Consider the following 24940-nt stretch of genomic DNA (forward strand, 5'->3'; position numbering starts at 1 on the left):
AAAGCCAACAGATAATAGCTATGGTTACAAATGATTTTAATAATTTACAATGTATATTATTATATACCGTATGTAATTAAGAGGATCATGATTTAAAAAATCAAACTGCAGGGGGAGAAAAGCACATTATTTAGAATTATGGAAGCAAATATGAGAGGAAATACCTGAGACTATATGCCTTTGGGGAGAGGGCTTTGGGTAATGTGTAGCACGGAACTGTTAAGACTACTCGTCTTTTCAGACAGAGAAAGACAAATATATGATATCACTTTTATATGGAATCTAAAAAAATGATACAAACGGACTTATTTACAAAACAGAAATAGACTCATAGACGTAGAAAACAAACTTGTGTTTACCAAAGGGGACATCGGTGTTAGGGGGATGGGGAGGGATAAATTAGGAGTTTGGACTTAACATACACACTACTGTATATAAAATAGATAAACAACAAGGACCTGCTGTAGAGCACAGGGAACTCAACTCACTATCTTGTAATAACTTATAACGGAAAAGAATTTGAAAAAGAATATGTATATGTTTATATATATATATAAACATATACATATATATGTAGAGCTGAATCACTCCGCTGTACACCTGACACTAACACAACATTGTAAATTATACTTCAATAAAAAAATCTATTATTTAAAAAAAAAGCGACTGTTTGACTTTTAAAACATTTGATTAAAAACAATAAAGTAAATTAAAATTTAAAAGTTAGAGTGGAGAAACATAGAGAAGGAAGTTTATCTGTGATCTCAAGCCTGCCATTCCATCCTAACCCCAAAGAAGAACACAGACTCCATCCCTTGGGGCCTGACCTCACACCCAGACTCCCACCCTGACCTTCACAGGGGCGGTGACCGAGGCCCTAGCATGGTATTTCTCAGTGTTGGCTGTACTCTGCTCTCAGAGGGTATGGAGTCATTATTAGTTGTCACAATGACCAGAGTGGGGGAGGGGGGCGGTCCAGAGGGATGACTGGCATTTCCTGGGCAGGAACCAGGGATGACAGACATCCTGCAATGTGTGACAGTCCCGTACAACATAGCATCGTCCCGCATCTCTCACGATGTGCACATGTCCGCCTGGACGTTCATGTAGATTAAAAAAAAAAATCCTGTTTATAAGTTCTAAGCCTAGAATCTAACTCTGTTTTAACATATGCACAATGAGTATTCTGAATACTTTTTGCACGATTTTAAACACTGTCCTTAGCTTGAAACTTTAACAAGCATTGTGCGCCATTTCAGGAAATCACATGGCCAACAGCAACGCCATTTATAGTGTCTGAGTCTCCAATGCAAATGCAGCTGTTGCCTCACTGTGGTTCCATGCTCGCATATAAACATATTTATCTCCCATTTTAAAGTCTCAAATGTAAAGGAAATATGTTAACTCACTGAATATGTCTTACGTTTCTTAGACCTGAACTTATTTTATGCATCTACCTGTCTTCTTGTGAAGTCACTCCCAAACATTTACATACTGAAATACATAGTTTATTATAAATTGCTTTGATTTAAATTCTTTATTTTATGGTTAGAGCAGTCTATTGAGGTTTTTTAAAACTGAGGTATAATTAACATACAGTATTAGTTTCAGGTGCACAACATAACAATTCTATATTTGTATTCATTGTGACATGGTCACCACAATAAGTCTAGTTAATGCCCTTCACCATATACACAGTCACGGACATTTTTTTTTTTCTCGTGATGAGGACTTTTAAGATCTACCCTCTTCGAAACTTTCAAATATGCAATATACTATAATTAACTATAGTCACAATACTGTACACAATATTCCCATGATTTACTTTTTTAATAGCTGGCTGGAAGACTGTACATTTTGACCCCTTGGCCCATCCACACACACACACACACACACACACACACACTGCAACCACCAATCTGTTCTGTTCTCTGTATCTATGACCTTGGTTTTTCTTCTTGTTGTTGCTTGTTTTTTAGATTCCACATATAAGTGAGATCATATGGTATCCGTCTTTCTCTGTCTGACTTATTTCACTTAGCATAATACCCTCCAAGTCCATCCACGCTGTCACAAATGGCAAGATTTCATTCTTTTTATGGCTGACTAGTATTCCATTCCAATATACCACATCTTCTTTATCCATTCATCCATCAATGGACACTTATCTTGGCTATTGTAAATAATGCTGCAATGAACATGATAATGATGCATGTATCTTTTCAAGATATTGTTTTTGTTTCCTTCAGATAAATACCTAGAAGTAGAAATGCGGGAACACATGGTAGTTCAATTTTTAATTTTTTTTTTTTTTTTTTTGCGGTACGCGGGCCTCTCGCTGTTGTGGCCTCTCCCATCGGGGAGCACAGGCTCCGGACACGCAGTCCCAGCGGCCATGGCCCACGGGCCCAGCCGCTCCGCGGCACGTGGGATCCTCCCGGACCGGGGCACGAACCCGCGTCCCCTGCATCGGCAGGCAGACTCCCAACCACTGCGTCACCAGGGAAGCCCTCAATTTTTAATTTTTTGAGGAACCTCCATACTGTTCTCCATAGTGGCTGCACCAATTTACATTCCCACCAACGATGTTAAGCTTTGAATGCCTGTAGGCATGTTATATTGTCTAGGAGCTTTAGTTTGGTAAAAGGAATGTTAAAAAATATTTGTTATACAAAGTGGGTGGGTCTGATAGGGTTGAATACAACTATTCAACTGAAGGCCTGAAAGTTCTTTGTGTTAGACCTGGGTCCCTCCTGCCACGGCTTAATGCCATTTTCCGTTTTCAGTCTTCTTTCCTCTCCCTTTGGAGCTGGAAAAGAACTCCTGAAAACGACCTTAAAATTTTCTTTCTTTTTTTATGTCCCAAAGTGTAAATGATGTAATATCTTATGCTCACTAGGTTTGGCATTACAAAGGCTTTTTGGGTATAAATATAATTTCACATGGCTCAAAGTTCAAAATCCACATTCCTGTGGAATCAGCCAAAAGATGGCAGCAGATTTTCTTCAGTCTTTTCACTGCAGCCTGTCTTGAGTGTCCCTGACCAGCTGCGGGAGGGTTCCTGCTTCGTGATCTGGGGGGCCTCATGTGTCTCCACCCCCAGAGCTGGGCCGGCTGCACTGTGCATTCTGCCCTTCGCACTGCTAATTCACCAAGCTAATTAGGCTAGTTAAGGGTCCATAAAGGCAGAAATCTGGTGGAGTTTTAGTCTCATTCATTTCTTTCAGAAAAATTTGCAAGGAAGCTCCTGTCAGCTTTTGGAACGGGAACAGAATCTCACAGGCCTTGGCATGAGAAACAGTTGAAGGCGCCAACCTTCCAGGCCAAAGATTCTAGTCACAAAGAGTCCCAATTCAACTTTTTCCCTTGAGGCGAACTTCAAAGTATGCAGGAATCAAAAACTCATATAATGAAAATAAACCCAGGGATAACACACTTAGCTAAGACTTGCTGGAAACACATTTCTCTCACTGTACCTCAATTCTCTCTGCCTACAGAACTGCCTCATGGCACCTAATTACTTGAAAGACAAAGGCAGCTTTTCTGATGGTCACTCACTTTATTCCACTTGCGCCTGCAAAGTTTCTTGTGTTTAAAATTTTTTATTAAATGAAGTTATATAGCTTACTACGTGCCTGGCACTGTTCTAAGCGCTTTAAAGATATTAATTAATTTAATCCTCATAGCAGCCCAATGAGATTGACACTTTTATTATTCTTATTATATAGATGAGGAAACCTGTATACACCATTTCCTATTTTCCTTTGGCGGTTGTTTTTTCTTTCTTTCTTTCTTTTTGTGGGGGGGGGTGGTTTCTTCTTTATCCTACATAAGGTTTTAGGACTATGCCTAATTATGTTCTGGAACCAATTTTTTTTAATCATTGAGAAAAATTGGAAAATGAGGATAGTACAGATCAGAGCAAAGCATTATCTCAAAACACAATGTTTGAAGTTGTGGGGGTGTTTTGTTTTGGTTTTCCTCTGTTTTTTTAGGTGAAATATAAGCCACGTAAGGAATTCCACAGAAGAGCCCAAACTAAAACGTCTCAGAGATTCTTTCGGCCACTAGGCTCACGTTAGCAGAATAAAGCAGCACCAGAGGTTTAATCTCTTGGATTTCTCTTGTTTTTATGTGCTCTTGGCATTGCCCAATTTTCCTCCCACTAGTGAATCACTTACCTCCAGGCTTTTTGGGGGGATGGCCAGGGAAGAATAGCACCGTCACAACCTGTGTCAGGGCATTGCTCACACATCAACGCACATATTCAAAGAGCAAATGCCCAACTTCATGACTACTGCAGAGGGTCATTCACACTTTTTGCTTGCATCTATATAGTACCATCTATCTGGAAGCTTTCGTGATGATTTGATTAAAATTAATGCACATTCAGCTAGTTGGTTTACAAGATTATCAACATGCTTGCAAAGTCTTGACATTTGTGGCCTGTTAAAATTAAACCTTTCCTATTGAAGTGTTTTGAATTCTGCAAAAGAAGAGTATTCAGAGCTTGTTGGATAGATCTTCTTCCCTCATATAATTTCTTTAGGTTATTGAAATTTTTACCATCCTGATTTTTGAATTCTGAAGCACATGCCATTTTGATTTGGATTATTGTCAACCAGCAATTAGTAGAGAGAGGTGCGGGACTGCTCTCTCTTTTAAAGCATTTTTTCCATGCCACTGACATTTTATAGCAAGCCTCCTATTAACTGGGATGGTTAGAGAATGTGGAGGTCTTGTTACTTGGACAACGGAAAAGTTTATGAGAAAGCCCATTCTGTTAGAACTCTTTACAAAATTAATTAGTCCACTTAATGACCTTAGAAAACAAAGTGTGTAGTATCAAACACGACTGAATCTTTCTTTCAGGGGTTGGTGTCTTGTTTTGCCTCAGGGTCTTCATTCTGAAGGTCCATTATTATTGTACAGAACTGCAGTTAGAGAATGGAGGAGACAGGACCCAACTTGGACCTACCGACTTGAGAATTCTTTTCAGAATTCTGGAATTATATCCCTGAGATAATAAGCTTGTTTCCTTATCAGCAAGATGCACAAACTCTGGTGCAGCCTGGCAAGGATTAAATGCTTAGTTTCACCATTTACTCACTGTGTAACCTTGGGCAAGAGAGTTATCTGTTCCTAAGTTTTTCTAATCTATAAAATAGGCAAATGGTTGTGCCTATCACAACTCATTAATGCTCATGTTAGGAGTAATAAATATTCACACAAAAATACAAAGGAGAATGCCTGTGCCCTAGGTAGCCAAACTGCAAAGTCTAAGGGCACGGTCCCCAGGACTATCTTCACTTCCGACACCAACCTCACCTCCGAACAACTGCGGGTTCAGGGGGTTCTCAAAGCCAACCCCAGGTTTGGTAATGGGACAGACTTCACTTAAGTCAATTATACTCATGGTTACAGTTTATGACAGGAAAGGGTTACAAATTAGAACCTGCTAAAGGAAAAGCCACATATGGAAGAGTCTAGGAGGGTTCCAAAGGCAAAGCTTTCATTGTTCTCAGGAAGCATTGAAGTCCCGGTACTGATGTCTGACAATACACAGGGAGTATTACTAGCCTGAGGTGTTCACCAGGGCTTTGGTGTACAGAGTTCTTATTGGGGCTTCATTATATAGGCATGTTTGATGGATTGATTGCCCGTGTGCTGGAACTTGGTCTCCAGTCTCCCCACCCCCAATTTGGACTGAAACCACATGGCCCAGGGGCCCACCCTGAATAACAAAGATACTCCTACCACTTGGGAAATTTCAAGGGTTTAAAGGTTCCCCCTCAGGAGCTGGAGACAAAGGCCAAATTCTTTACTGCATAGTCTGGCAGGGAGTTAAGTACTCTCTGAATATGTATGATTATTATTACAATATAAGGAACACCTGTATTCCCACCACTAGATCCAATAATTAACATTTCGCCATATTTGTAGTATCTGTGTAGATAAATATATGTGTACAAATGGATGTATATACATGTATGATATATACATCATATATGTTAAATATACATTATTACGTATACATATACATTATATGTATAATAGATACACTATATATAATACTTATTTTCCAACAATTCAGATCTAGATCTGGATCTATTTCTAGATCTGAATTGTTTGAAAATAAGTTGTAGCTCTTACAAACCTTCATCCCTAAAGAAAAACTTTAGTACACATTTTCTAAGAGTAACTGCAATACCATATTTCACCTTAGAAAACTAACTATAGTTCCCTCTGCAACATCCAGCCTACATTCTACTTAAAGGGAAAATATGAGTGAGGTGAGGAATCCAGTTAGTCGTCAGGCGCTTTTTCCCTGAACTGCACTCTCATTCTGTCTTGCCCCTGTGGAAGACTCTCCGGTGGCTCTATGTTTCAAGGCTAAGCACTGGTGACCACCATGCAAGGCCTCTCTGACGGTGTGGACGTCACGTTCCCAGCCTACAATAGCACATTCCCACAAACACTGACATAACGTTTCCCGAGTGCCTACTGTGTACCAGGCCCCGCCCAGTTCCCGCTGCTTCCCACCAGCAACCCTCCTCTCCAGTCATGGCGTCTTCCCATCTTCCCACACATACTGCGTACATTGATAGCTGAGAGGAGCCAACCTCTCACCGAGGCCTTTAGAAGTCCCTTGGTGCACTAGTCTTCAAATTGTGTCCCATGGGTTCAGCCAACGAGCCTTAGGAGCTGCCCAAAGAGGTGAGGTGATGGCCACGAGGGTGGGTCATACCTCTCTTGCAGTTGCCTCCACCACCGTCAAAAAAGAATTCTTGGTATCCTATTGCTTTGAAAAATGGTTTAAAAAGCCATTAATCAAATCTGACCTATCATTTTACAGAAGAAATGGAAGCAGGAGACAGTGAATCTATTTGCTCAGGTATCCAAAACATGGTTTTGGGAGATGAATCTACTCCAGGTATATCTGACCACACATACTTCCCTCCGGCCTTTAAAAAGATTGTTCCCTGTCTGACAAGTCCTCCTGCTACTCTTGGACTCATCCAGACCTCCTTCAAACATTGGGAGCATATGTGCTTTCTCCACTATAATCCTTCCACAGATGCTCAAAATGGTTCCCTGCTCTGGTCTCCTAGAGCCTTTTTAGACTGAACTGCACACGTTTAATACTTGATTTTTTACTCTGGAGTCTCTTCTTTTATGCATTTTAGTTTTGCTTCCCTTCAAAGTCAGTAGTACTTTCACAGAGTTGGCTAAACAACTTGGACTTTTAATTTAGTTCACCTAAACATGTAATAAACATTCACTGAGTAACTCCTATGCACCAGGCACAAGAATATAAGAACGCTTTGGAGAATAGATGAAGGACTTGCCTCTAGAGGCTCAAATTCTACTTGAAGAAACAGACAAGGGAACATGATATTACAGTACCAGACAGAATGGAATCAGTATAAAATACAGGTCAAGAAGGTGCTCTAAGAATGCAAGAGGCAAAGCAACTCATTGTGACAGAAAAGATCAGTCAAATGTCCATTTGTTTCTCTCCATCATGGGTACAGTATAGCCACTCACTAGCTATTGATTAACTGAGGATTTTATACAATTTGATGAATCAGTATTCAATTCACTGTAAAAAAAAAACAAAACCAAAAACGAAAAAGAACAACCTAGAAGTTCATATGGCCAAAGGCCTGTCTGGAACCATAAGAATGAAGCCCCAAATTACATCTCTTCTTGGGATTGTTATCAATTCTTTAGCAAAGTACTAGAACACAGTAGCTGCTCAACAGTCACTGGTTAAATGCAGTTCATGGGGGCTTTGTATATGCTAAGTAAACCAGTTTTTAAGAGTATCGTTCATTATCAATTACTCAAGTTGAGTTCCACCAGAAAGAATGAATGCAGGGACTTCCTTGGTGATGCAGTGGTTAAGAATCTGCCTTCCAACGCAGGGGGCATGGGCTCGAGCCCTGGTCCGGGAAGATCCCACATGCCGCGGAGCAACTAAGCCTGTGTGCCACAACTACTGAGCCTGCGCTCTAGAGCCCACGAGCCACAACTACTAAGCCCGAGTGCCACAACTACTGAAGCCCGCGTGCCTAGAGCCCGTGCTCTGCAACAAGAGAAGCCACCACAATGAGAAGCCCGCACACCACAACGAAGAATAGCCCCTGCTCACTGCAACTAGAGAAAGCCCATACGAGCAACGAAGACCCAATGCAGCCAAAAAAAAAAAAAATTAAATTAAAAAGATCAATGTACTTAATAGCAGCAACAAAGAAAAAATTTAAAAAACAAACAAAACAGAACAAAAAGAATGAATGCACATTGTAAAATTTTACCTTATCCTGATTTAGATCCTACTACGAGAAGACCTTAAAAATTTCACAGGAAAAAAAAAAGCAATTCTTCTGGAATTCAAAGGAGACTTGGCTCTAAGAACAAAACTACATAAGATACCTATAAAGGTCAGTCCCGTCTCTGAGGCTTCCTTCCTCCCATCCTCCACTCTCCCCAAATTCTGTTTTACCTTTCAAGTCACTCCAATTCCACAGGTCATTTGTGTGACAGACTGGAGTCTTCTAGTCCTAAAAGACATCAGTGGAAGAGCCACAGGAAGTACTCAAGACCAATTATTTCCTGGAAGTACAACTAAACATTTATGCCAAGCCCAAAGAGTCATTTTTCACAGGCACTCTACAGCAACCAGGTAAATAATATTTAAAAAATGCTATTCAATAAGTTAACTTACTTAGTTTTATGTGTTTGTGGCTAAAATCTGTTCTCAACATGAAATCCATTAGAGTAATTATATGCAGGTTTTATTGTGGAAAATGTTAGGGTTTGGTAATGGCTCTTATAAATACACATTTATTTGTGTTACTAAGTAACTAATAATGTTGGCTTCCCCGCTAGACTCTAAGCTCCGTAAGAGCAGGACACTGACCTTCTCACCACTGCATCCCCAATGCCTTGCAAAATGCCCAGCATTTAGACGTTCAGGATATTTTTGATGAATACATGAATGTGGAAGACAGACTTTGGTGCAATCCTGAAGTGTTCTTTGCCCTGCAAACATAGTTATTACGGGTCAGGATGAACACACAGAAGATACACTAATCAAATGTTCACAAGGGGGAAAAACTAAGGATAAGGATTGGTTGAACCATGTGAAACTGCTGTTTTTGAAGGTCCAAAGAGAAAATAAGATAGGCATTTCACATAGCTCAGCGTAATGTGACTGCTTTGAAACTCTTCTCTCATTTCTCAACCAGTCTGAATTTATGAGACTAATTTAAATACATTACATTTTTAAAAGAGATCTATGTCTTATCTTTATAGATGAGTTTGAGAAACCAAGGTGTTTCCAAGGGGATGTGACAGATGTCTTCAAACGTTTGAAGGATCACTAGATGAAGAATCAGTTCTATATGTGCCCGATCCCAGGAGACCTGGCGTCAATAGTTGGCAGCTACAAGGATACAGTTCTCAGCTCAAAAATAAGAAAGTACTTTGTAACTCTCAGGGCTGTTTGGGTGATAACTTCATGACTGGAGGAATTCAATAAGTCTGAGAAACTGTTTGTCCTGTTGTAAAGGGGAATCTAAACTCCCTCTGAGGGCAACAAGATGACCTTAGGGGTTCTTCCATCTTCAGAGTTGATGACTTGGCTTCAAGGAACTCAGTGAGACCCGTCAACCTAGGTCCAGGTGTATTTATCTCTAAATGAATATTCCCTGTTCAATTATTAAGTAATTTGTGATCTAGAAAGAAAGGTATTATAGAACAAGGTGTAATTTTTCTAGAAAAGTGAAGTTGGGTCTAAATTAAAAGTAAATACTTGAGTACATGGGTCGAACTAGTATTGTCCTAAGAATAGTACCACAACCAACAGAAAGATGTTCTTAAAATTATGGTATTGGTGTTTTAAAAGGCTTTAGCTTTAAATACAAACTAAACAAAATAAAGATGGTTTAATTTTTGCATTAATTCCAAGGAATACGAGCGTGAATTGCGATTTATTTGTTTGGGTTACACTGTCCAATTAGCTTAATTTGGAGACAAATAGAGCAATGGTATAGCCCTGAGCTTGGTTCTTCCCTGTTTATTGAAGACCATACTCAGTTCAACAAATATTTATTGTGTCTCTACTATGTATCACAAAGGTGAATGCGACAATGCTCACTGCCCTCTGGGGGCTAACATCTCACCTGCTCCATGGTTTGACTCAATACTTCCTGAACGCTTATTTTGCACCGTTTAACACTTTTAACACCCCATAAAGTAGTACTGTTTTTATTCTCATTTATAGATGAGAACTCTAAGATATGCAGAGTATAGGCTAAGTAATCTGTCCATGGTCATACAGCCAGTAAGAAACAAAGAAAGGATTTGAACCTAGGCAGCATGGTTTCAGTTTACAAGCTTAACCATTATATTGCCTTTGACATGAAGCACAATCTTTCTTTTGCACAAAGGAGACTCACTGACCCAAGACTGACTGCCTATGACAGACATACATGATCTATACGCAAGGCCTACAAGGCCTGTTTGTATTCATCCAATTTCAATTCACCTGGCATTTATGGAAAACCTACTGCACTTTAGGCACGACACTACGTGATTCCACAGTGACTATCTCATTCAACCCTAACAGCTTTGTCAAACAGATATTATCTCTGTTTTAATGATGAGAAACAGAGGCAGAAGTTAAATGACCTTACTGGGTTCACACAATTAGTGACAAATGGGGCTGAGATGTAAACCCAGGCCTCCTGATTCTAAGTCCTGTGCTTTCAGTAGCTTTGTAAATGTCATTTTTAAAAGTGTACAAGTCAGTGGTTTTTAGTATAGTCACAAGGATGTACAACCATCACCAATAATTCCAGAACCTTTTCATTATCCCCCCAGAAGAAACTCAGTTCCCAGTAACAGTCACTTCCCACTCTCCCCTCCCCCTACCTACTGGCCACCATGAATCTACTTTCTGCCATTATGAATTTGCCAATTTTGGACATTATCTATGCATGTAATCATATAATAAGTGGTTTTTGTGACTGCCTTCTTTTACTTCAAGGTTCATCCTTGTGGTATGAATATACATAGGTATGTTCATCCTATGTGTCAGTACTTCATTCTTTTTTATGTCTGAATAATATTCCACTGTGATGTACTACATTTTGTTTATCCATTCATCAGTGAATGGACATCTGGACTGTTTCCACTTTTGGGAAAATAAAAAACACTGCTGTAAACATTCATGCACAAGTTTTTGAGTGAATACGTTTTCAATTCTCTTGGGTATATACCTAGGAGTAGAATTGCTGGTTCATTTGGTAACTCTGTTTAACTTTTTGAGGAGTTTCCAAACTGTTCTCCAAAGATGCTGCACCATTTTCTCACCAGCAATAAGTGAAGGCTTCCACTTCTCCATGTCCTCTCCAACACTTATTTTCCATTTTTTTAAAATAGTCATCGTAATGAGTGTAAAGTGTTGTCTCTTTATGGGTTGGATTTGCATTTCCCTAATGACTAATAATTTGCAGCATCCTTTCATTTGTATGTTGACTATTGATATATGTTTCTGGAGAAAAGTCTATTCAAATCCTTTGCCCATTTAAAATTTCTAATTGTTTATTGTTGGATTGTAAGAGTTCCTTATATGTTCTGGATACTAGGCCCTTAGCAGATTTTGCAAGTATTTTCCCCCATTCTGCGGACTGTCCCTTTACTTTCTTGAAGTTTTTAATCTGATGTCCAATTTATCTATTTTTTATTTGGTTGCTTGCGCTTTTGGTGTCACACCTAAGAAACCACTGCCTAATTCAAGGTCATGAAGTTCTAAAACTGGGCTTTCACTTTCTTCTCTCTCACAAGGGAGAGATATACAATCACAAGTTCCCTTTGCAGTTTTAAAAGAGCCTGACCCTCTATTTGGCATTGGAAAAACAGGCTTATTTTTACCGAGGCATAGGAACATTAGATTAAAATAATTACAGAATTCACAAATTTTCTCCCAAATTAATTTATGAAAAGCGACATTAAATAAATTGTGCCTATTTATTATCTTAATCATTATAATTATTGCAAGATATTTATATCAATGTTCTGAAAAAAACAATAGAAAATAATAATGGAAGTTTAGAACTCACGATTAAGAGAGAAGCGTTCAAAGAAGAGAGACGTTAGCATAGGTGACAGCTAAATGTTGAGGTGGCCTCCCTGTGCCTGCTGGGATTGGCAACCTGAGGGACAATACTTGTACCTCTAGCTAAGAGTAACGTCTCCTAAAATTTGGGGACAGGGAAAAAAATCGTTTCATAACCTTGTTTCAAACTCCTTAATTATGTAAATGTACATTCAAGACTTTATGAAACAGTTCACCTACCGTTGGGCCAATGTATCTTGACTTTATTTCACGCTATCTTTTCACAGAACGTAAAAGTGAGAATTTCAGAATCACTTGCTTCTCAAAGCCCACTCTTTTCTTTTTTTTAATTTTTATTTTATATTGGAGTAGAGTTGATTAACAATGATGTGTTAGTTACAGGTATACAGCAAAGTGATTCAGTATTGGATACCGTACAAGTATCCATTCTTTCTCCAATTCTTTTCCCATTTAGGTTATTACAGAATATTGAGCCAAGCTCCCTGTGTTATACAGTAGGTCCTTGTTGGTTATCATTTTATTTTATTTTTATTATTTATTTTTTTGTTGAGATTTTTTAAAAATTTCTTTATTTATATTTGGCTGCATTGGGTCTTCATTGCTGCATGCAGGCTTTCTTTACTTGTGGCGAGCGGGGGCTAACTCTTTGTTGAGGCGCGTGGGCTTCTCATTGCGGTGGCTTCTCTTATTGAGGAGCACAGGCTCTAGGCGCGTGGGCTTCAGTAGTTGTGGCATGTGGGCTCAGAAGTTGTGGCTCGCGGGCTCTAGAGCGCAGGCTCAGTAGTTGTAGCGCACGGGCTTAGTTGCTCCGCGGCATGTGGGATCATCCTGGACTCGGGCTCGAATCCGTGTCCCCTGCATTGGCAGGAGGATTCTTAACCACTGCACCACCAGGGAGCCCTGGTTATCTATTTTAAATAGTGTGTACATGTCAATCCCAAACTCCCAATCTATCTGTCCCCCACCCACCCCTTTCCCACTGGTAACCCTAAGGTCGTCAAAGCCCACTCTTCTTCCACCACGATCCATGGGCCAGCCTCAGGGAGAATTTTAGGACTACCACTTATGACTGGACAAGCAGTGCATTGCTCAGCTACCAGGCATTTGACTCAAAGTCACTGTAGATTCATAGCAGGTTAGCAGACAGGTATTTTGGAGAACACCTATTTTTCTAACTTGAATACATCCACCAAAGGGGTAGGCAGTGTGGCAGTGGATGGGATTCCCAAACCTTCTATGCATTTGCAGGTAGTGTATCTATACCCTTGGCAGTGTACCCTTCAGGTCTTCAAGTTCTCGGGAACCAATGTGGGCCTTCTGGCTATTTTGGTAGCTGTCTGCTCTAGAGTATTCCCTTGCTTTGTCAATGTGGCAGTGATAATACCCATAAGCTTTAAGAGACATCTACCAATGGCCTACAGACCACTGGTCTTTGTGTGTCTGAATTAAAAGTAATGGCATCAGTGGTCACTGTAAATAATAATGATTTAAAACACACTGATTCCCCAATAGAAAAAGAGAAAAATATCACAATTTACAGACGAAATTCAAATGACATTAAACTATGAAAAGCTCAATTTTACTAGTAATAAAATAAATTGAAAATTAAAACAGTAAGGCATTATTTTTCATTTGTGAGACTGACCAAAATAAGGGTGCTGACAAAGGCAGGAAGAGTTGGCATTCATATGCTGTTGATGGAAGTGGATGGGCATCACTTTTTTGGGCAATACTTAAAACATCAAATGTACATTCCCTTTGATTCAGACATACCACTTTTAGGAAATTATTTAATTGAGTAGAAAGATGTAAGTAGACAAAGCTTTGTGTATAAGAATGTTTACTGCAGTATCGTTGGCAGCATTGCAATATTAGAGATAATCTTTATCTCCAAATACAATTTATTGGTTGAATTAAATTCAAAATTGAATGTATAGTATTTAAAAATGATATGCGCATATATACACGTGTGCATACAAGTGCATGTATATGCACATATACACGCATATATACATAGTAAAATAGAGAAAATGGTGGGCAGTGATTACTTCTGGGAGATAGGAATGGGGGAAAGAAGGATTCTGACTTTCACTTTATATACCATTGTAATGTCTGATGTTTTAAAAAAAAAAAATCACCTCAGGCTTCCCTGGTGGCGCAGTGGTTGAGAGTCCGCCTGCCGATGCAGGGGACGCGGGTTCGTGCCCCTGTCCGGGAAGATCCCACATGCCGCGGAGCGGCTGGGCCTGTAAGCCATGGCCGCTGAGCCTGCGCGTCCGGAGCCTGTGCTCCGCAATGGGGGAGGCCACAGCAGTGAGAGGTCCGCGTACTGCAAAAAAAAAAACAAAAAAAACCAAAAAATCACCTGTAGCACTTTTGTAACTTTTTATAAAGTAAACCTATTAAGTTTATATTCCACTTCTGAACTGGAAGCTAGCCAGCAATGTACTTCAACTGTGTACTTACTGCACATTGAAAATATTTTTGTAAAGTGTTCACAGGATACCAGCTATTTTTCTTTGGGGCAAAAGTGGTTTTTGGCATATCTAACACCCGTGAGTTAAGGTACATTTCATAATCAGAAGCCAAAGAAACTATAAACGAGATTATTCTGTATATAACATGGTTGATATCTGCAGTAGATTAACGACAAACTTGGGACACTGACGCAAGTTCTGAGCCCCAAAATATACACTGGAGGAGGGAACTTGTTTTTGTTGATAACAAGAGAAATGCATGGAAGCCCCGAGAAACGACAGCCTTTTTGCAAGAGTCCCTGAGCAGCACAGGCAGTTACTAGTCTCCATTTTAAAAGATTCAAATCTTCATCTAAGAGGAATCTGCAGATTTCAGCTTTTCTGGGGTGTTCATGCAGTTACCCAACTTCTTCAGGAATGCGAACAGACAAACAAAATTACATTTAATAAACAGCTCCTATGCTCCACTGTCCTTCCAGAAACAGAAGGACACTGCGATGATGGTAGTAGGAGGTGAGGCCTCTGGGAAGAGCTTAAGTCATGAGGCTGGAGCCTCATGAATGGCATTAGTGCTCTTATAAAAGACAGAGATCCCCAGCCCCTTCCCCGACGCGAGGACACAGGGAGAAGTCTGAGACCTGAAGAGGGTCCTCACCTGACTATGTTGACGCCTGATCTCAAGACTCCCAGCCTCCAGAACCGTGAGCAAGAAATTTCTGCTGTTTATAAGATGCCCAGCCTGGTGTTTATAGCAGCCCAAACAGACTTAAGGAACGCTATTCACGAGACCAGGTTCAAGTCCCGATTTTTCTCTTTCCTGTGGGCCTGAAGTAAGTCACATACTCTCCTATTTCTTTCTGACAATACCTAGGCCAAGTCCTTTCCTATGTTGACACAAGGCTGAAATGTGGTCACATGGGTATAAAGTGCTTTCAAAACTGTGAAGTCCTCAACCAATGGGAAAATATTTTAATACGAATGTGTAACTTCGTATTATTTTGAAGGTGGGAACATTTTCAAGGATGAGTCCAAGTTTATGGTTTTCCACTGTTCCGGTTTAGCAGAATGCTATCCTATTGATAAGGACTTCAATAAAATAGGGTTGTATTAAGTTTTATTATATGGTGACCGCTGCGGGCCACTTCTGGTATAAAGGATATTAGACGTAATTCTTCTACGCCGGCACTCATAGACGATTTTATTAAAATCACATTTTTAAAGGGCAGAAAATTAAGAAACAATCCCATTTGACTTATTAGAGAGACCATCACAGAACAGACTGTAGAAATTCTTTACATCTTCTGCAATAATAAAATGAAACACTGCCTAAATTTAGCAAAGACACTACTAAGAGGCAGGTATTTTGCAGGCAGGAAAACCTTTTATTTTAAACCACAAATAGTCAGCAGGTGGCCACAACTATCCATGTTTCATTAAAATCACATAAAACCTAGGTACAAAAGCACCACTGATTATTGCTCTAGAAAAACTGCATGAAAAAATTCAAATACGCACAGTAAAAACACCACAGTACGCACAGGACTAAATTTTTAAAGCAAGTGCATGGAATGCTGAATCAATTTTACAGACAGCTTCCCATATTAAATTGGTATTTATTTTACTCAAGGATGATGGAAATTTCCAAAAAGCATGACTACGAGAAGGTAAAATGTCCATCCTTATATATTTTTGTATGCCCACTAGTAGAGTCCTAAAAAATTAGCATTTACAAAATACTCGGTAAAAATAGCTTTTAAAAGTTGTCCCAAGAGGTACATAAAATCAACCCCAATTTTCATGACAATTCATTCTCCCTCGTTTACAGATTCAGTTTTCTGTGCCTGTGGAAAAAGAACGGAAGACAAAAAAGACAGAGTTACTATTAAAACAACTATAAGCCAAAGAAGATTCTACCCCACCGACACACACACTTCGGCACATCTGTTTTTTAGCAGCTCTACTGCAAAACCGACTTCAACTCTGGGTGTATTACAGACAAGGCAGGAAAATAGGACACAAACACTTGGCTGCCTTTATTGCTTTCTGCCTTGCAAACGACCACGGAAGCTTTACCTGTGAGCTCCCTCGGTTCACGATAAAAAGAACACCACACTATCTGATGCTAGTCACTGCAAACGTGCGGAATTTTCTACTGTACCCTTAACTCTCACTGTTTCAATCTGCCCCTTTACTGACAGTGTGCTGGGTGGGGTACCTCTGGAGGCTGAGACATTAACAGTTGAGCGAGAGATGTGGATCTGCAATAACATTACAGGCAATAAAGAGAGACGTTATGAACATGCGGTCGCCGGCTGAAGGATCGAGCAATTGCTTTCAAGACACTGATTCAATCAGCGGGAGGTATTGCGGGAAAGTACCTCTTCAGCTTTAGTGTCACCGTTTTCAGATGGTGCAGTACCTTCCTTTCCAGCTTCTTGCTTTTCCTCCTTCTCCCCTTTCGCACCTTTGTTAACCTTTGTCGCCAGTTCTTTCTAACAGGGGATCAAAGCACAGGGAAACAGTGTGTTAGACACGGTGTGACGTTGTGTAAACTCAGCCAGCTTCCGTCCAAGCACAGGGGGAAACACAAGCAAGGCCAATGTGGTGGCTTTCAGGGGAAAATGGAAACCCGGTTCCCCTGAGCTTTGAGTGAGTTCCACTGAGGCTCCACGAACATGTAACAGGCAGCTTAGAAAATCCACTGGACTTTGATTTCCCCTCGTGTGTGTCTTTGGAGAGCACCGCCTCTTGCTAAAGTGAGAAGTGGCTCTGCCGTGGGGAAGTAGCAGCAGGGGGGACGTGGTGAAGCCAGGGCAGACCCAGCAAGAGGAACACTGCGTGTGGGGACCTGGGGCTTAAGTGACAAGAAAGCTGAGAAAGCGCTTAAAAGGAAGGCCCAGAGGAAGAAAAATTCCTGATTTTAAGACCAAGCTGGGACTTCCCTGGCGGTCCAGTGGTTAAGGCTCTGCGCTTCCACTGCAGGGGGCACGGGTTCGATCCCTGGTCGGGGAACTAAGATCCCACAAGCTGTGCGGCGCGGCCAAAAAGTAAAAAAATAAAAATAACCAAGCCACAGAAATGAGTTCCGCTTCCGAACTGCCTACTCATACCATGATACATACACATCGTTTCAAAAAATTCACAGCAAGGGATGACGCTCTGAAGGGCAGGGTACAGAAAAGCCATTTGGGGGTAAATTTCTTAATAGTCCTGTGCCGCAGTTTCCTCATCTGCCAAACGGGATACGTGTACCTACCTCAGTAGGGCCGACGTAAGGATCTATGCATAGGATAAGCACCATGTAACTGTTTGCCGGTATTAATTATTTGCTGGTATTAACTATTATAGGATTATTATTAGTCCTCAGACTGACCTCCTCAGATCAGTTACGTGAAGTCTGAAGCCCCTCCCCACGCCTCCAGCTGTTGGCAGCAGTGTCGCCCCGGCCCGGGCTCACCCCTTCTGAGCCCCATCTGAACGGCGTGTTCTCGAGGCAGCTACCAAACCCCGCCTTGGACATGAGGCTTCTCACACCAACACGCTCTGACCTCCTTGGCTTTACAGACCAAACGGAAAACACACCACTCCCAGTGAAACATAAAGTTGTGCTCTCTGCCTTCGGAGAAAGCCTGTCTGTAGCTGGGGGAAGTTTTCCAGTCTGTACATTGAGCTTGGATCATAAAATGTGATCGTGCCTCGGATGACTCTGGGATATGGGATTATAATTTATTCACTGCTGAAAAAGCCAAAGCGGGGCGGGGGACCACCTCTTACCTTAGCAGATGTTTTTCTTGGTTTAGGTTCAGGTTTTGGTGGAGCTGGTTTCTGCAAAGACAAATTAAGTTACACAAATACTGAAAAAAGACAACCCTCAGCACCAAAAGGAACAGCGACAAGACTGCTAAAGACAGTCCATTTTGACTATGATGTTCATTTCAAAAAAAATATGTCATCCTATTTTCAGCATCAGGTAGCAGCAAAAAGACCTCCGCATTTCATAACTATTTTCATCCTGGGTTCTCAAGTGAATGGCAGGTGAGATCTGAAGGCCAACTCACTATTCCCCGGGCCAGAACAGCTCTCTGGGAACAGATTTAAGCTTCTGTGTCCCATGTCTCTGTACTTCCTTTTATCACAACACAGCAGCAAGAGGAACGACTCAGGCCCTTGGCCAAATGACTCGGTGAATTCAGTGACACCGGCCTCCCGAACAGTCTAGAAATCCTAGCACCATCACAGGCAAAAGCCCATTGGGAATAAGAGAGCTGCCCGTGAAGTGTTCCAAAGCCAGTTTCAAATCCTCCCACCTCCGATGCAGGTTTCAAGCGCTTGTTGAAGGTTGAGCTTCTTCCTACTTTCCTCTTCCAAGGCCAGCTCAAGGTGAGGAGACTCTCCTGCCCATCCAGACCCTGGGCTCATTTGTCCCTAGAGCTTGTTATTAAGAACACAATTATAATGATACAATGTCCACTGTTAGCTCCCAAAGTTCAAGATCTTTCACAGGCCCTATTAGCCAAAAAGCCAAGCGGGCAACTCTTTTTCTCTTGCCTCGTGTGGCTCTCCCCACTCCTGGGAGCACTGCCCACCTGTCCCGTGGCCCCAGGCCCCTTCACGCAGGGCTTCAGCCTGGCTGCTTCCTAGGGGTCTGAGATGGGCACATGGAGATACTGCGGAAGTGTAAACCTCTGGTTTTCTACAGCTACCTTAGGGCAAATATTTCTCTTGTTGAGTTAGGAAAAAATTACACTTCTTTCCTGGCACCAGGGAGAATGGTTTTTTAATAGAGAACACTGCCCAGAGTCCCTCTCTGACCCACCGTGGAGAAAAAACACATGTTCCTCCCCAATACCTCCAGATGTTCAGGATCATACAGAACCTGGCCCTTTCCACCAAGGGCATAAACTGAAATTGTAGTCAGTTCAGTTCTGGAAGATTGACCATTGGACACGACCTCTCAAATAAAATAAGAAAGTGGAGGGCTTCCCTGGTGGCTCAGTGGCTGAGAGTCTGCCTGCCGATGCAGGGGACACGGGTTCGTGCCCCGGTCCGGGAAGATCCCACATGCCGCGGAGCGGCTGGGCCCGTGAGCCATGGCGGCTGAGCCTGCGCATCCGGAGCCTGTGCTCCGAACGGGAGAGGCCACAACAGTGAGAGGCCCGCGTACCGCAAAAAAAAAAAAAGAAAGTGGAGCTTGAAAAGTAGGGACTATTTTCCTTAACCTTCTGACCACTGTATATTTGTACCTTGCTCCCCACATCTATCAGCTTGCATGGCTCCTAAGTTTTCAGGATTAAAAAAATTTTATTTTGGGCTTTGATATAGTGTATTAACATGCCCTTGTTTTCTCAATTTACAGCAAATGATGTCCTTTCATATTATTTTCTGTTAAGACAGACCTTTCCCCCAAACTCAGCATTCGTGTTTTGATGGGACAGGAAATGATGAGGTTTTGTAGTCTGTAATCCCACTGGCTTCCAAGGAGGCTCTGCGTCAGCACCATGGGCAACGATGTCAGTGGAAGGTATTATATTGCTGGTCCCTGGTGCTCAGGAAACGCCTTATTTTAAAATTTGGCTTTTGACTTACATGATCTACCCCCTTGAAAGGCTAGATATCCATGGAATACAATGGCTTTCAGTATAATCTACAGTGAAAGAGTTAAAACTTAACTTCTCAACCACAGTGAAAATTATACCACTGGACAAGCATACCACCTTTGAGGGGTTCTGGCAGAATCTGGATTAACTGGGTACACACACGACCACACCTCCCACGTCTTAACCTTCCTGGTAACTCTGACATTTCTTCCTACGTTGGGACTCATGTGAAACACTGGCTCAGCCAACCCAAACCTGGCTATACTTCTGAACTTGTGAATGGTCCCAATACCTGCTTCTTTTTTTTTTTTTTCTTTCAATGTGTGAAACAAGTTTAGCAAAAATATATTGAGAAGAAAAGCCAGAAACTGCTATATATATATTTTAATTTGTGAAACAAGTTTAGCAAAAATATATTGAGAAGAAAAGCCAGAAACTAGTATTTTTTTTGAAATTCAGAAACAAGTTTCCAATATCCATTTCCGCTTGGATTCCCTACACTGTGCCAGGCACAGGTGTGGGCTGAGGAGGGAATCCATGCTTCCCTGAAGGTCACAGTAGCTTGCAGCTCCCGGGCTATCTAGTATCGGGATACGTGCCGTCAGCCAAGAGGTCAATGCCTTTCCCTCTGTGTGTCAGTGGGCAGTGCACATAAAGTAACCCAAGTCCTCCACCAGAGAGGCAGGCTGCCCTGTCTTGGCAGAAGGAGTACTGGTGCATGAGCAGGGTGGCAGGGATGAGTACTGGAGCCAGTCGGGAGCACAGCATGGTGACAAGGGCTGAGGCACACTCCTGGCCAAGGCTCGCTCACACCAGCCGGTCCCAGCTTTAACGATCTTAACCCTTGTCCTTTCCCTGGGCCTGGCCCACAGAGGGAGACCCCAGGTGGCAGAGTAGAAATCGTTACTTTTTCAGATTCTCTAGTTCTGAAGTGAGGCTAGGGCCTATGGATTCAGACAACCTTCAGAACGTCCTGACTAAGGTATGAGTCATGGAGGGAGAACTGGAATTCTTGACTCCTTTAGCAGATCAGGTGTAGAATGGAAGGCTAGGACTTTGCTAGCCTAATTCTCCATCTCAGGGATCCAGTGATATCAAACAGCTTCCTGGGCTTTGAACGCTTGCTAAACGGACTGGCCACTGTTTTTCACCAACGTGTCTGATCAAGTGAGCTGCTGGCAACACCGGTCAAAGTTGCTAGAAATTCTGACCCAGGTTATTTCTAAAAAGGAAATAAAAAAAGCTCAAGGGAAACACCACCTTCATCTTCCTTTTGCTGCTTTGCTCTGGACCGAGGGAACGTGTATTCATAAGAGCTAACAACAAAGGGGTCCAAAGTACTCACCGCTGACAACCTGGCAGACCGTCTGGTGGGCTACAAAGGAAACGAAAACAAAAAAAAACCATATGTTTTGGTGATTATACACAACCAAGTTGAGTTTTAAAAATTCATTCTTACTGTCTTACTTTGTTGAAAGAATAGAATGCAGGAGTCCCGTTACCCTCCCCAGGTGAGCACAGTGAAACATACCCCCAAGTGCCCTGGGCACTGGAATATTCCAGAGGACGTGTTCCTAAAGAGGTGTAGGCTCACGGTTCAAAGAAATGGCCTTTTGCAGTAGAGGGTGGGGTGGACAAGGAAAAGGCAAAGAAGACACATTTAGGCTCCGACCCAAACTTTTGTGATAAAACTGGCAAGGAGCACAGAGGTGCTATTTAAGAACCAGTCCAGTCTGACTCTTGTTCCTTACAAATGGAACTAAAGCTTATAAATTAATACTAAACGAGACTTATATAATTGTGCAGAAACCGAAATAGCAGGAGTCCCCTCCCTGGTTACTACATTAGAAAAGAGAATGACTCCAAATCTTAGGCAGTTAACAAGCAAGACTTCCTTTTACCTGTAACAAAATAAACACATTTATTTATCTACGAAATGCACACGTTGAAAGATGTAAATAATCATTTTAATAATCTCATCTTTTCATTTAGAAGTTTACAAATTTAGAGAAATTGCGTTGAGGTTGGTATTTTTCAAGGAAATCTTTTCTTCAAGGATGGTGCAAGTTAACAGCAAACGACATGGCAAAGAAAATTTCTAAGAGCAGAACCGTTCTAGGCATTTCAGAAACACGCGTATAGAATTGATATTCTACTTCCCACAAGCAAAAGATGGCTCCCCGAGGGATTTCACTTTCTAAAAGTACAACTGCCTTTCTTTAAAAGTGTTCCGGAAGCAAATACTCCACACTTTGTCTGTTTTGTTCACTGCTCTATCTCCAGTAGAATAGTGTACCACCTAACATACAGTGGATATGCAAGAATACTGGCTGAAAAAAATAAACTCAAGCTTTTCCCTAATTTGCTGCCTTAGGCAGACTTTGCCTCATTACAATAGCTGAAATGTCTCAAATAATCTTTTAAGGGGGTCAGCAGGAGCCTGGCTCAGGATTGCAAGGAATCATGGAATTCTCTTGTCAGTCTAGGTCAGCTGGTCAAGGCCAAAGTCAAAGAAATGCTTCTTGCCATCTCCACATCGAAGAACTTTCTCGCTGAAAATAGCTAGAGGAAGCTAAAGTCATCTTTCTTTAAACTACAGAAGGAAATGAAGGGCCAGAGCCCTCTGGAATAATTTTAACCTTGGGGTCGTGTGCAAAGCTGAGCTGGACTTCAGGCTGGTAGGCAGAACGTGCCGAGTCGGGGAGACTGTGCAGGCTACGTGTCGGCTGTGACGCGTCACTGCAGGGGTAAGGGGTGCACAGTATGGGAGGCGGGGCCTGGACTAGATGCTCCATGGGAATCACCGCGGCATCTGCTGGATTATCATGGGATGATTGGAAGCAATAACCATGCTGGGAACCAGAACCCAAATCCTGTAGTGCCTTTCCCAGGCTGGTTCATTGCAGGTGCTGGGTATCCCCGAAGAAGAGGCAGCATTATCACTTAAACCGGGCAGCAAGTGGGTAACCTGTGCTTCTTCAGTATGCTTTCCGGGCATGCTGGAGAGCATCCTCCAATTACCAACCAGAGCTCAGCTTAACGCTTCTGTGTGGCTTCAAGAACCGCCCACACTGCCTCAAGAGGAAAGTGCAGCCGGCAGAGGAGGGCTCAGAAAGATGCCCTCTGAGAGGAAAATCGGCGGCCTCTCTGCTAAAGGGGGTTCAACAGGTCTTGTCTGAATCCCCCCGCCCCCACTTGGTGTCGCGCTGTGTGTGCCCGGTTGGCCTTCCCTCCCCTGTCTCCTGTCTGTACCCCATCTGCACAGAACCCCCTTCTCTTGCACTTCTGTAGCGGGAGCCCTCAGTAAAACGTGGAGGTGAATGGAGTGGTAAGACACGCCAGACATGCAAGTGTGAGCCTGTAGGGTGCAATGCCAAGACCACTCCTCACTTACCATCCAGTTTGGAGCCGAAAAAGCGGCCAACAGGTTAACCATTACTTACAAGGGCTTCCCTATCCACCAACGAGCTGTCCTGAATAAGATCTCATTGAAGCGAAGCCAAATCCTCTGAAAAATCTCCCGCCCCCAACCCCGGTCTCCATCCCCCATCCTCCCCCTCCCCTCCCGGGGATTTCCAGAGAGACTTCCAACCAAGCCCTGCTCTGCAGGGCCTGCAAGCTGTTCCGATCCAAAAGACTCGCTACCTTTTCATAATTCAGGTCGAGTACAAGAGTTTCAAAATAAAAAGTCTAGGAAATTAATGCAAAAACAGAGTTTGCCTTTCTAGGCTGTCTAAACCAAGCGGTCTCTAAAAACCACGTTTTACTGTAAAATGATTTTATGACTTCCTGCTAAAATTTACCAGCTCTTCTTTCTATGCTAAAAAAAAAGAGACTTCTCTTAAACGTTCCTTTTCGGGAACCATCCTAAGAGATTTTCTTTTTCACTGCAGACACAGGAGGCTGAAACGAACCTTCACTCACAGTCAGCAGTACTGATTATGCACCAAGTGTATACACCTTCCTGGGACATTTCATCAGCTTTCACAAGCCTTCAATTCTATAAATGATTGGCCCATATATACCAGATATAAAACAGACCAGACTGCTCTCTTTCCCTCTTTCAAACACTAGAATTCAAAGTATTCATTTAAGACTCAGGCTGTGGGGCAGAACTACTATGAAAAAAAAGATAAGAAGAATTTCTCCTGAGAAACAACAAGGATTTACTGTAGCGCACAGGGAACTATATTCAATATTTTGTAATAAACTACAATGGAAATGAATTTCAAAAAAGAATACAGATATATACATATATGTGTATAACCGAATCACTTTGTATGCACCTGAAACTAACACAATACTGTAAATCAACTATGCTTCAATTTTTTAAAAAAAAAGAGAGAATTTCTCTCCATCTGTTGACTGTGAGTCCTCAGGAAAAGTGGCCAAAAGAGCAGTTCTAAGGGAAAAGAGGAAGGTTTTTAGAATGACAGATCACTAAAAGTTACAGAAACAATGTGAGGGTTTGTCACTGTGGTACACAGGTGCTGGGCACTATGGTATTATTCAGTAAGCATTTATTGATTACCTGGTAATTCCCCGGGTTGGAGAAAAGTACAGTGAAGGCTACTATGAAAGACGTGAAGTCTTTCACTTTAATGTCCTGGTTGCAAAAGCAACATAGAAGTCTAATCTCAATAAGACAAAATTCCCTGGGAGAGCTAGATCCAAGTAGAGTCACTGGACTTTGCTGAATACTGCTTGAAACATATGGGCCA

At 41.8% G+C, this 24940-nt stretch overlaps 1 protein-coding gene across 4 annotated transcripts in view; it reads right to left on the reverse strand.

Annotated features, from left to right (window-relative positions):
* HMGN3 (high mobility group nucleosomal binding domain 3) overlaps positions 1 to 24940 on the reverse strand; it is a 69424-nt gene that overhangs the window by 21868 nt on the left and 22616 nt on the right. The window contains exons 3-7 of one of the 4 annotated variants that reach the window (XR_016395127.1): positions 21565 to 21594; positions 18397 to 18447; positions 17001 to 17114; positions 14612 to 16463; positions 14387 to 14474 (exon numbers count right to left, since the gene is read on the reverse strand). Coding sequence is in view for 2 of the 4 variants with exons in the window: in XM_089921760.1 (XP_089777886.1) it covers positions 14280 to 14474; positions 17001 to 17114; positions 18397 to 18447; positions 21565 to 21594 (390 nt within the window). In the remaining 2 variants the exon portion in view is untranslated. The other 3 variants (XR_016395128.1, XM_089921760.1, XM_022590338.3) reach the window with 3 other exon arrangements.

The sequence above is a fragment of the Delphinapterus leucas genome, chromosome 12 (assembly GCF_059928025.1).
Source record: "Delphinapterus leucas isolate spDelLeu-1000000601 "Yukka" chromosome 12, BTC_Dleu_Yukka2, whole genome shotgun sequence".
Taxonomy (NCBI): domain Eukaryota; kingdom Metazoa; phylum Chordata; class Mammalia; order Artiodactyla; family Monodontidae; genus Delphinapterus; species Delphinapterus leucas.